A 14,142-nucleotide genomic window follows, 5' to 3' on the forward strand; every position below is an offset into this window, starting at 1 on the left:
TGAGCATCCAACAACTTCAGGATAAGATCTATACATGCAGATGAATCAGCTTTAACAGTGGGTCCTGCAGCTCCGACACTTAGGACCGCCGTGCTCCAATACCTTAAGAGCATAAACTGTGTGTACTCCAGTAAACGTACGAGTATAAACTGTGTCAACGTCGGGCGGTCTGAAACCCAAAGTTAACACCGAGCAATCCGTAACCCTAGGTCAACGCCGGTCAACGCGTAACCCTAGGCCAACGCCAATCAACGCGTTACGACAAAAAAAAGTCAACATACGACGTTCGAAACCCTAGGATCAATGCCGGTCAACGCGTAACCCTAGGTCAACGCCAGTCAACGCGTTGCGATCAAAAAGTCAACGCGAATCAATATATCATGAAGGAGGTAGTCAGTTCAAAGTCAATTCGACGACACGAGCCAAACTCAACTCATCAGTTTTAGATTTGAGACTTCGACGACGGCCAGACGATAAACGCAGCGCCGGAAGGATTTCAGCTATTCATCAAACCATCGAGTAGACTGAAAATCGAAGGAGTCAAGAATCGAAGCTAACTATAGGTCCTTTATGCCGATTGAAGGCTGGACCAATCATATCCAAAGTATTCTAGCCTCTTCTACAAAAGAAACGAGTCTGGAATGCTTTGGAGGGGGTATCTGTAGGCGTCGAAAATTGCCTATAGGTCTCCACGAACAGCTCAGTGTTAAGAAATGACGATGAACGTCACCATCTGGTTCATAGAAGCTTGATTGATGTCGGTGAACGCTTGAAGTAAACCGACGAACTACGTGAAACAACGGAACTTCGGAATGATGAAGATACGAACTGATCGGGGACCTCGTATCGTTCACAAACGGTGAAATACCCTTCATGTCTCATTTGTTCAATTGATGATATAATCATTGGAGCTTATAGAATTCTTCGTCAGCTTCCCAACGCACTTGGAATCACTCAAATCCGAGTTCGGACAAAGAATTTACGGTGGAAACAATCAAACAGGCATAGCGGAGCGTCTCAGGCTGAACTGGGGCACCCGAGGTGTCTCGGCTATGACCGAGACACCCTTGGGTGTCTCGGCCTAGTTTGAAACACCCTAGGGTGTCTCGGCCCAGTTTGAGACACCCTAGGGTGTCTCGGCCTAGTTTGAGACACCCTGGGGTGTCTCCAACGCAGAAAAGTCCCGTTATGCGGTTTTAACCGCCCGAAACCTCCTGGAGCCTATAAATACAGCCCCGGGTCCTCACTTTTTTCAGATCTGGAATTCTCGTGCCTCGACGAAGCCCTGCCGGATTGAAGACTTAAAGTGCACAGATTTCAGAGAGGAGGAGGAGTTAGATCTGCAGCCCGATTCGTTCCTTAGGATTATCCCGTTGCGGTAATCTTAAGAAGAGTGATTATCTCGCTTCGCCGAGATAAGAGCTACGGTTTCTCAATCCCTTCGCGGATAGACGAAGCTCTGCCCAATTCTTCAGCAATCAGATCTGATCGACGGTGGTCCACGGATAAACCCCGGTACAGGCAAAGATCCCACGCAAGCAGAAGACCGATAAACGATCTCTGCGTTTGTTTGATAAAGTTGTAAACTTTTTCTTTTCATTGTGTAAGGAGATCTTATAAAAAGATCAACTTTTTATTTCATTCGAGTTTATTGTAACGACTAAAGTTGTAATAGATTCGATAGCAATGATGAAATTAACTTTCACCGCAAACAGAGACGATAAAGCGGAAATCCAAAGAATAAGGACAAATCTCTCGGTCAGGTTTCAGATGAAGGAGCTTGGGGAGCTCAAGCATTTCCTCGGATTGGAGGTCAACTAAAGGAAGGATGTACTACTCATTTGCCAAGAAAAATATGCGAAGGACATGCTGCTCAAGTACAGGATGTACAATTGTAAGTCAATCTCAACACCGATGGAGACAAATATGAGAATGTGTGCACATGAGGAAAAGATTTGGAAGATCCAACTATGTATCGACAACTAGTTAGAAGCTTGATTCATCTAACGATGACAAGATCAGATATTTTATTTGCGGTTGGTATGATGAGCCAATACATGCAGAAGCTAAAGAAGCCTCTCTTAGAAGCAATCTGAAGGATCCTAAGGTACATAAAGGGTGCAATTAACCATGGTCTCATGTATAAGAAAGGAGAAGAATGTGAAATCTATGGCTATTGTGATGCTGACTATGCTATAGATCATGACACTTGAAGATCTACTACCGGATACGTGTTTAAGTCTCGATTCAGCGGCTATATCTTGGTGCAGCAAAATGCAGTTTACTGTTAACTACAAAGACGGAGTACATATCAACAGCGATGACAGCTCAGGAAATCACATAGCTTTTTTAGTTACAGATCAATAGCGATGGAAGCTCAGGAAAGCACATAGCTTTTTTAGTTAATGAGAGACCTACATCAGTCCACAGACTATTCAGTAGCTTTACATTGCGATAATCAGTCTACAATACGATTGACAGATAATCCAGTTTTTCATGCTAGGACGAAACACATCGAAGTACATCATCACTTTCTTCGAGAGAAAGTTCTTTAGGAGGAGATCGTAATGAAGCCAATCAGGACAAACGAACAAATGCAACAGTAATCAACAACCCCTTAATAGTGTTTACCTACCCCTAAACCAATGTTATAAATAACCCCCAAGTATTTGTGTTAGATCCATCCCAGTAGCAGAGAGAGAGTATTTGTATTTGAGAATATAGTGTGTTTGTACCACTAAAGAAATAATAACAAAATATTCCTTGACATCCACCACTCCTCTCAACTCAACACTAGCAACCCACTGTAACCTGGTATTGCATCACTTTACCATCTGTCATGTGGGCTCTGCAAATTTGAAGCAGGACTGACCTATTAATTGTATGGTCTCAACTGTTCAATTAGGCTGTGGGTATGCTCTTCATCATTGTCATTTTGATCTATGATCTAATACTCCAGTTGTTAGCCAAACTATGGTTTTGATGCCTTGGAGTATAGTATTATAAAATGCTGAAGTTAAGATGTTTGTTTAGTAAAATTTTAGTATCTTTGCGGCGGGCCTTCATTCGATATGTTGAAGATACAAACATCATACATATCTTGTCATACATTTCCACATTTGCTTGTATTTCTTCTTTTCTGTAGCCTAATATCCTTAATTTTAAGTCAAGAATTTGGTCAGCAGCTTATTTGTCTAGTTCACTGCTCCACGCATTAACTACACCACCAGCTCTCCACGATAATTAATTAAACTACCTCATGCACCAAGGTTCAGTATGAGTATCCTTCAATTAATATGAGTATCCTAAACCCACAAAAAATTTGGTTGTCCTTGTTCTTGTTAAACCCAAATCAATTTTGATTCTGTATATTATCAGTAGGGTCTGAATAAATGTCTGGGTCCATATTTTGCATGAAGTCCATCAGCTAAATCTGTTCAAGGGAATAAAGTTCAGATCTTACCTTTAGTTAATGAAAATTTAAAAGCTACTTATATGCTGGGTTTGATTGTGTGGTTATGCAACATGTAATAAGAAATGTTATATGCTAAAACTTTTCAGACTTCCTCTTGGAGTTATGAAGTAAGCTTGTCCTGGGAGTTCTCTGTTAATTCCTTCTGGAGACGAGCAGCAGGGGTCAAACTTGCTTGATCCAAATAACATATTTTGTCGATGAATTATGACTATTTTTTGTTGCTACTTTTGGCCAAAATACATAATCGTCATAACAGCTCTAGAATTTCGCTCATTGCACTTGATATTTATTGTGAATATCCTAGACTCCCTTGATTTTAACTGTTAAAGGTGAAACATGAAATAATCAAAATTAAATGCTGAAAGTCTAAAACTTCTACTGATTCTGAGAAATTCTATGCATTTAAGCTAATCTTGGAAGAAGATGGAGTAGCCTAGTTCTATATATCCTGATAGAGGATTACAGTTGCTTGACATTAGCCTGAGTTAATGAGCATTAATTCTCAGCTGATGTAGTACTATATTTCTCTCGACCGTATCCATTTTATAGCCCATTCGTAGTTCTACTGGCCACATTATTTTATGCACTTTGGATAAAATATCAAATCTCTGCATTAACTTCCTTAATCTTTACTTTACAAAAATGCCAAATCTCTCTCCTTTTCCTCGCAACAGGTTCTCAACTGCTTGGATTATTAACCTAAGAAGTAGCATCATAATCTCCTGCTTACTTAGCATTTTCATCATCTACATAATAGATCTTTTAGGTCGATTTTTCCCTCAACTTAGTCCCCCAAAAGAGTGAAAATTTTAGTTGTACCTCCGATTCGTCTAATTTGCTGTCTCCATTCTAGCAGGTTCGGGTTTTAAGAATTTGTCACCAATATGGAAAGATCAACCTCTGTCAAGAACCTTTACCCTTTTGGAGGCAAAGAGGGACGCTTCGGATTTATAGTGTTGATGCTGTTGATGAGCGGTGCTAGACTGATAACGGCAAGAATGGAATTTCCGACTCAGGTGGAAATAGGAGAGCTTAGCAAACAAAACAATACAGCAATCAAGACCGTTCAGGTTCTCTCTAAATCCTTGCATTTCTTTAGGAAACTTGATCGATATTAGAAATATTGGATGTCTAGTATAGATGTTGATGATTTCCATTTTATGAGATTTTGCAGGGTGCTAACGGCGAGATAATTGACTGCGTAGATATCTACAAGCAACCTGCATTCGACCATCCTTTGCTGAAAAACCATTCCATTGAGGTTGCTATCTGAATTCTCTATTTGAATTTCTTATTCATTTTTCTTTGCCCTTCTAAGCAAAATATGGTGAATTTTTATCGTTTTCTACTCTATTTGGTTCTCAGCTGAGGCCAAGTTTTATACCTGACATGAAAAGAGGTAATTCTTCCTCATATGCAATTGCTGAACAAAGTTGGCTAAAGAGCGGAAGCTGCCCCAAGGGAACAATCCCCATTCTAAGAGCAACAAAAGATGGTCTTCTCAGAGCGAACTCCTCTGGGAGCTGTAGTATTCACGACGTCGAGCCGACAAACTGCAGAGTTGAAGTGAGTTGAATGTTTGTTTACTTGGATTTGGAAGCACTTAGCCCTTCATGTTTATGTGAGTTATTTTCTTACCGAATTGATTTTGTGCCTTTCTTACGTCTTTAGGTTGCAGGGGCACGCGCTAGAGCAGAGGCGCCTTATTATGGGGTTACTGGAATTATCAACGTCTGGAGTTTGCTTGTCATGACCAAAGAATGGAGCTTGAGCTCAATTGCTGCTGTCAGTCAACAAAGTTTCGTAGAATCTGGATGGGGAGTAAGAACCTTGATACCCGCTTAGTTGCGTTATATATAGGAATTAAACCTTGATGCTACTCGGTGTTTTGTTTTATGTTCTGTTAATATCTTAATGCCTTATTATTTCAATGCAAACACGTGCTCAAGTTTTTCTTGTGCATTATATATATATTTGAAGAAAAGACGCTTAGCTTGGACTGGTGTTTTTGTCTTTTAATATGTCATTGGTCAAAGATTGTTCACTAAAACTAACTAGGTACCATCTTTTTTTGAGTAATTGCACAGGTGCCTTCCCATAATCAACCACCCAACTCTCTACAATCTGAGCTAAGCCTCAAGGGCGCAATATAAATGTTTGGATATTACTAAAAAATTGTGAATCTTTGGATTAATGATAGGCCTATATGGTATTCTGAAGAATATAAATCTACATGAAGTGATATAAATTGTAGTTCTAAAATATATTAGATGTTACTACAAGTACTAACACCAACTTACGTACGTCTTAACGCATGATTGCTACAAGGATATTTAGACTGATGTGTAAGATCGCCAAGGAATAAACTATGTCAATTATGAAAATGAGAGCCTTTATAACATTTAATACCCTCCAAAAAGAAGGAATAACAAATAGTGTCAAGTTTTTTCTCCTCTGAAAACCACCTTAAAAATGCGGTTATTATACATAAATCACATTTCGTTTTCAATATATATGTAAACCACCTTTAAAGTAGGTTTTGGTTCCAATCAACCACATCCTAGTCAAAATTTTCATCGAAAATCCAAAAATATCCTTAGAAAACACACACTCAAGACGCATGACTCACTTTGCTAATGTTTAGGTCTAGTTAGTATATAGGCCACATGCCTTAAATGTGCATTTTAAAAAGGTTATATTTGGTTTTTTAGTGAAAATTTGGCCACGAGGTGGTTGATGGGAACTAAAACTCACTTTAAATATGGTTTACATATAAACTGAAAATGAAATGAAAGGTGGTTTCTATATAATGATCCGATTTTTAAGGTGGTTTCCAAGAGGAAAAAGGAAAAAAACCTAACAAATAAAGTAAAAATGTAGATTTGTTTAGAAATTTCCCTCTGGTAGGAGTATCCTCTTTGATAGCCGTAAGTCTATTTGTTTGCATAAACTTATTGCCATTAGCATTTTAATCTTTTTCAGGCGAGCCCTATCTTGTTTGGGGATAGCAAAACGAGGTTTATTGCCAACTGGAGGGTAACACTCTCTTCTGCTCTTTACTTTGTTAGAAGTTGCTTCTGTTTCTTAGGAATTATGTTAAGGCTGCATTGAGGAAGACAAATTTGTTTTCTAATTTTCTATGACTAAATGACCTCTTTTGTTCTTAGATTAAACAACCATCTGTTGAGAGAGTGGATAGCCTTCTCATCAAAGAGTCAGCAGTGTTCACCTACCCTCATGCTATAGTGTTCACCTACCCCCATGAGAAAACTTATAAATACCACCCCCTAAGTTTGATTTGTAAAGCATCTTAGTAGCAGAGAGAAAGAGAAAGATACAAATATAAGTAATATCATTGAGAGATCTTAAGAGAGAGTTTGTGAGAATTCTTGGAGAGTATCTTGATCAAGAAAGGGTGTTCTATTTTATCTTTTTCCTTTGTAACCTCAAAAAGAATATAAAAGAATTGGACGTCATCGTTGCATCGTGGAGTAGCTCCGTAAGAGTGAACCATGTTATATCTGTGAGTATTATGATTAAATTCATGTTTGCTGGTTTTATTCTGTGATTCCAAGATCATTTGGGTGTGTTTTACGTCTCCGTTTGAGACGTTCTTGTTGGCGTGTACCCTATCAAGCGATATCAGAGAATACGTTTCGGGAAAGACGGAATCTTTCGCCATGAGATCTACAGTTGAAGACAACATGCTTCAGATTGAGAAGTTCGGCGGCCAAAATTTTAGGCATTAGGGGATACAGATATAAGACTATTTGTACCAGAAGGATATCTTCCTACACCTCCAAAGAGAGACGAGGAAACTTGAGAAGATGGACGGCGATAAGTGGAAGGTGCTCGATCGTAAAGCATTTGTCACCATAAGGCTCAACATTCACCATCATGTGACTTACAACGTCTCGCATGCGACCAACACCAAGGAGTTGATGGATGCCTTAGAGGCGCTGTATGAGAAGCCGTTTGTCTCAAATAAGGTGTACCTGATGAAGAAGCTATTCAATCTAAAGATACAGCAAGGAGCTCGCGTAACGAACTTCTTGAACGAATTTCAGGTTGTGATGCAACAGATTGCTACTGTGGATCTCAAGTTCGACAATGAGATCTAAGCTCTTCTGCTACTTTCTTGTCTACCGGATTCATGGGATAATATGGTGATGGCAGTGAGCAATGCCAATGATAATGACAAGATGAAACTCGATAGGGTGATTGAGGTAATTTTGGATGAAGAATCTCGCCGTAAAGCCTCAGGAGCTGAGGCCTCTAGCAGTGAGAGTGCTCTGCATGTCAAGGCACGAGGGCATATGCAGAAGAAGGGTAGGGGATAACGAGGCCGATCAAAATCTAGGGGAAAGTCTAAAGGGCCGAACCCGAATGGTTATGGTGAAGGAAAGTGCTTTAGATATGGAAAGAATGGTCACTTTGCACGGGACTGCAAAGCTTCTATTCTAGCATCAGCAGGGGATGATCAAGCTGATGGTGCAGCTAATCTTATGCACGAGACAAATTTAGATATGCTTCTCCTATCCCTTGAAGACAAGATCGATGCGTGGTTCATCGACTCTAACGCATCTTTCCATGCAATCTCACAACAAAAGCTGCTTTCAACGTTCGTGAAGAAGGACTTGGGGATAATCTATCTTGGTGATGATCAACCTTACATATCTCCAGGAAGGGAAATTGTACCCTCAAGATGGAGGGCGGGACCATCTTGATGTTAAACGATGTTCGACATGTACTGGATCTTAAGCAGAATCTTATATCAGTCGGGTAACTGATTGACTTCGGTTATAGAGTATCATTTGAGTAGGAAAGCTAGAAGGTGTCCTAGGGTACCCTTGTGGTAGCACACGGCAAACGTGAGGGGTCTCTCTACATCGCCAATGGGAAGATCGACCACTTGCTTGTCGTAGGACAAGCATCATCATCATCTGCCGACTGCATGACTTGACATCAGTGACTTGGCCACATGAACAAGAAGGGGATGCAGATTATGGCCGTAGGAGAGAGATTTCTAAGTCTGAGCAAGATCGATCTGACTTTTTGTGAGGACTGCATCCTAGGCAAACAGAAGAAGGTGAGCTTCAACATGACCAGGCCAGTTCCAAAACTACAGAAATTAGAGTTGGTGTATACCGACGTGTGGGGACCTGCGCAAGTCCCATCTATTGGTAACTCTCTTTACTTTGTCTCTTTCATTGATGATGCTACTAGAAAACCGTGGGTGTTCTTCTTGAAGCATATGTCAAATGTTTTCATCATCTTCAAGAAGTGGCTAGCCTATGTGGAGAATAAAACATGCAATAAACTGAAGTGTCTAAAGTCTGATAATGGAGGTGAGTATTGCAGTAAGGAGTTCAAAAACTTCTGCTCGTCCCATGAGATTAGGAGACTGAAGACCATTACAGGCACAACTCAGCACAACAGAGTGACGGAGCGTATGAATCGCACTATCTTAGAGCGCGCCAGGAGTATGAGGATCCACTCTGGATTGCCCAAGAGTTTTTTGAGCCGATGCTGTGAATATTGCTACATACTTGATTAACCGTGGGCCATCCGTGACTCTCAGTTATGGTACATTTGAAGAAGCTTGGACCAGAAGGAATCTGAAGCTAGAATACTTACGAGTATTTGGTTGTGACGCCTATGTCATGACCAATCTTACAGACCGGTCAAAGTTTGATCCAAAGTCAAAAAAGTTCTCTTTCATCGGCTATGAAGAAGATGAGTATAGGTACCATTTCTGGGATCACGATGCACGCAAGGTGGTGCGCAGTCGTGACGTCATGTTCCATGAGGATCCGGTGTACAAGACCAAAGAGGTGAGTGGGAGTCAGCTATTTCCCCCTATTTTCCTAGATATTGCTAGCAGTAAGGACAACAGTGAGGTACCGGTCAGCATAGAAGATGGAGACCAAGAGAACGTGTCAGATGCACAACAGTAGGATCTAGCAGAGCTGCGATCGTAGTTCGCAAAGCTCCAAGAAATCCGAGGGTACCAGAGAGGTATATTTTCACCATGAATTTTCTTCTCTTGACTGACAATGGTGAGCCAGAGAGCTATGAGGAGGTACAGCAGACCGGTAAAGCTCGGGGTGAGTGGGAGTCTGCCATGGAGGAAGAAATAAAATCCTTGATGAAGAATGGGACTTGGGAGCTCATAAAGCTTCCAAGAGGGAGAAAGGCTCTTCACAATCAGTGGATTTATCGGGTCAAGGATGAAGCCGATGGACGGAGACGTTACAAACTGAGGCTTGTAGTGAAGGGCTATGAGCAGAAAGCAGGGATAGACTATTCTGATGTTTTCGCTCCCGTCGTCAAGTTGACCACAATCCGGATTATGCTGAGCATTGTAGCAGTTCGAGATTTCTATCTAGAGCAGATGGATGTGAAGACTACATTCCTTCATGAAGATTTGGAGGAAGAGATCTACATGCATCAACCAGTAGGCTTTACGGAATGAGGCAGGGATGGCCTTGATTGTCGCATGCGCAAGAGCTTGTATGGCTTGAAGCAAGCTCCACGATACCGGTACATGAAGTTCAAGAACTTTATGGAGAAGAACAGTTTTCTCAAATGCAACACAGACTATTACTACTTCATCAAGAGGTATGACGAATCCTATGTGATACTCTTAATTTATGTTAATGACATGTTGATTGCAGTACCCGACTTGGCCCACATTGAGGAACTCAGGGGACGTCTCTCTGAGTGCTTCGAGATGAAGGATCTGGATCCAGCAAAACAAATTCTTGGGATGAGGATCATCAGAGATAGATCAGCATGTAGGCTAAGGTTGTCTCAGAAGGCCTATATTGAGAAGATTCTTAAAAAAGTTTGGTATGGAAAAAGTTAAACTGGTGGGCTCGCCGTTTGCGAGCCATTTCAAGCTATCAAAGATCCAAACACCAGAGACTGCTGAAGAGCATGAGTTCATGGCCAATATACCATACGCATCTACCGTTGAGAGTTTGATGTATGCGATGGTGTGCACGAGACCAGATATTACACAAGGAATCGGAGTTGTGAGCCGCTTCATGAGCAATCCAGAGAAGCACCACTGGGGTGCAATCAAGTGGCTTCTATGCTACTTGAGATGCCCATCTAACCGTTATCTTGAGTATGGCGGGGCATGTTTACAGTTAGAGGGCTTTTATGATGCAGACTACGCCGGGGACATAGACTCAAGAAGGAGCACGAACGGCTACATCTTCATCTTGGGTGGTGGAGAGATAAGTTGGAGATCCAAGTTACAGGATATTATGACTATGTCGATAACTGAAGCCGAGTACGTGTCTGTAGTAGAGACAGCAAAGAAGTTGCTATGGTTGAAAGCTTTTCTTCTCGAGTTTGGGGTAAGCTTTAAAAAATACTTCATTCACTGCGACAGTCAGAGTGTCATTCACTTGTCGGAGAACGACGCATTCCATGCTCAGACCAAGCATGTTGATGTGAAACATCATGCCATACGGAGATGGCAAAGCATAAACGAGTTCAAGCTTGTAAAGATTGATATGAGGTACAATCCAGTCGATATGCTGACCAAACCAGTTCCGCTCGAGAAGGTGAGACCGTGTGCAGCCTCATATGGCCTCAGTGGAGAAAGTTGAGGGCCGTACAAGACACCAAAGATACAAGACATCCGGATGGTGTAACCAAGAAACAGAGTTCGTTGAGAAGACTCTCCAAGTGGGAGATTGTTGAGAGAGTGGATAGCCTTCTCATCAAAGAGTCGGCAGTGTTCGAAAGTTGAGGGCCGTACAAGACACCAAAGATACAAGACATCCGGATGGTGTAACCAAGAAACAGAGTTCGTTGAGAAGACTCTCCAAGTGGGAGATTGTTGAGAGAGTGGATAGCCTTCTCATCAAAGAGTCGGCAGTGTACCCCCATGAGAAAACTTATAAATACCCCCCTAAATTTGATTTGTAAAGCATCTCACTAGCAGAGAGAGAAAGAGAAAGATACAAATATAAGTAATATCATTGAGAGATCTTGAGAGAGAGTTTGTGAGAATTCTTGGAGAGTATCTTGATTAAAAGAGGGTGTTCTCTTTTATCTTTTTCCTTTATAACCTTGAAAGGAATATAAAGAAATTTGGCGTCGTCGTTGCATCGTGGAATTGGTCCGTAAGAGTGAACCACGTTATATATATCTATGAGTACTGTGATTGAATTCGTGTTTATTGGTTTTATTCTGTGATTCCAAGATCGTTTGGGTGTGTTTTGCGTCTCCGATTGAGGCGTTCTTGTTGGCGTGTACCCTAACACCATCATTTTTAACTTTTAGAAGGTTAGGTCGAAAACTTGAAAATATCAGTTTTATCCACATTTTAGGATGTATCGCCTATTAAACTGGATCATCATGTAATTTGATAGTTGCAAACAAACTTTTAACGTGTCTCTCTCTGAACCAGAATAACTTCCTCGTCCCCTTTTCCGACTTCTTCCTTTTAGCAGGTTTAATTATATTATTTTTCTTTCTACGTGTAGATTTCTCATCCATCTCGATTACCTACATGCATGTAGATTTATTCTTTCTATCAAAAGAATTCCACGATTCTTATCCATGAATATAAAAATGCATGATGTTTCAATTGTAAGTTATCAACCGTATCCTTTGAAGCCCTTTAATTCCTCACGAAAATACAATGTTTTTCCCCATATTTGACCTCAATTGTTTACATTTTCACTTGCCTATCACCGAGATTAATCTTTTATACCCATCTTCTTATGTTTGTAAATGCTCTGAAGGATGGTAACAAGGGATGCTTCAATCTGAGATGCCCTGGCTTCGTTCAAGTTAGCAGCACTGTTGCCCTTGGTGCTTTCCTCTATCCCACATCAGAATACAATGGGAAACAATACGTGATACAGCCAACAATTTATAAGGTTTGAAATTAACTGCAAAATATGCATATCTTTCTACTGTAAGAACAAACATTTATTAGGGTAAATTTCACTCAACCGGGTTTCAGACATAACACCCCTGAACTTTGTTTTTCCTTCTGAACCTGTCTCACTTAACCCCCAAAGTAACACCGTGAACTTTGATGGGTCACTTGCCAAGCACGTGACATCAAAGAATAAAAATATCCCATTAACCGTGTATCTTTTTCATTTTAAGGGGTTATATTCCAGAAAGGGCATTTGCATCATTTCACCATTAACAAGTAACGATATTAGGAGGGTATGTTGTCAAAACTTCATAGTTCGTGGGGCTAAGTGAGACACCCCAAAGTTCAGATGGGTCAAGTGGAGCAAACAAAGTTGAGGAGCGTTAAGTGAAATCTACCTTTTCTAACTTCCTAAAAAAATTCCAATCTTTTATTTTTTACAGGATGACGTCCAAAAGAAATGGTGGTTGATGCTTGAGGATGAAGTTGTTGGCTACTGGCCAATGGTTTTGTTCTCTAATCTTGAGTCTGCTTCAATTGTTGAATGGCTCGGGCGAGTTTGTGATACTCAAGAGAGAGCGTTATTAGAATTCCTCACCAACTTAGATTATTCTAGAACAACTTTCTAGAACTTCTTTCTAGTAACATCCTACAAAATATCTACCATGAAGTTTCTAGGAAGATACAAGTGTATGGCTAGTATTTATTCTTCTAGAAACTTCTTAGTAATGTATGGCTAGGATTAACTCTTCTACACACTTCCTAGCCCTCTTAAACAACTATAAATAGGGGTCTTGTGCTCTCATTTGGGCAAGCAAGCAAGCAAGCAAGAAGTGTTCACCTACCCTAAATAGTGTTCACCTACCCCCATGAGAAAACTTATAAATACCCCCCTAAATTTGATTTGTAAAGCATCTCACTAGCAGAGAGAGAAAGAGAAAGATACAAATATAAGTAATATCATTGAGAGATCTTGAGAGAGAGTTTGTGAGAATTCTTGGAGAGTATCTTGATTAAAAGAGGGTGTTCTCTTTTATCTTTTTCCTTTATAACCTTGAAAGGAATATAAAGAAATTTGGCGTCGTCGTTGCATCGTGGAATTGGTCCGTAAGAGTGAACCACGTTATATATATCTATGAGTACTGTGATTGAATTCGTGTTTATTGGTTTTATTCTGTGATTCCAAGATCGTTTGGGTGTGTTTTGCGTCTCCGATTGAGGCGTTCTTGTTGGCGTGTACCCTAACACCATCATTTTTAACTTTTAGAAGGTTAGGTCGAAAACTTGAAAATATCAGTTTTATCCACATTTTAGGATGTATCGCCTATTAAACTGGATCATCATGTAATTTGATAGTTGCAAACAAACTTTTAACGTGTCTCTCTCTGAACCAGAATAACTTCCTCGTCCCCTTTTCCGACTTCTTCCTTTTAGCAGGTTTAATTATATTATTTTTCTTTCTACGTGTAGATTTCTCATCCATCTCGATTACCTACATGCATGTAGATTTATTCTTTCTATCAAAAGAATTCCACGATTCTTATCCATGAATATAAAAATGCATGATGTTTCAATTGTAAGTTATCAACCGTATCCTTTGAAGCCCTTTAATTCCTCACGAAAATACAATGTTTTTCCCCATATTTGACCTCAATTGTTTACATTTTCACTTGCCTATCACCGAGATTAATCTTTTATACCCATCTTCTTATGTTTGTAAATGCTCTGAAGGATGGTAACAAGGGATGCTTCAATCTGA

General features: G+C 40.3%; 1 protein-coding gene across 1 annotated transcript; it reads left to right on the forward strand.

Annotated features, from left to right (window-relative positions):
• LOC109846677 lies at window positions 4,360-13,889 on the forward strand. Its single transcript, XM_020415924.1, has 8 exons — window positions 4,360-4,545; window positions 4,650-4,736; window positions 4,841-5,041; window positions 5,147-5,296; window positions 6,458-6,511; window positions 12,241-12,378; window positions 12,827-12,940; window positions 13,854-13,889. The coding sequence occupies exons 1-8, from the start codon at window positions 4,360-4,362 to the stop codon at window positions 13,887-13,889; spliced, it is 966 nt and encodes a 321-aa protein (XP_020271513.1).

The sequence above is a fragment of the Asparagus officinalis genome, chromosome 7, assembly GCF_001876935.1.
Source record: "Asparagus officinalis chromosome 7, Aspof.V1, whole genome shotgun sequence".
Taxonomy (NCBI): Eukaryota; Viridiplantae; Streptophyta; class Magnoliopsida; order Asparagales; family Asparagaceae; genus Asparagus; species Asparagus officinalis.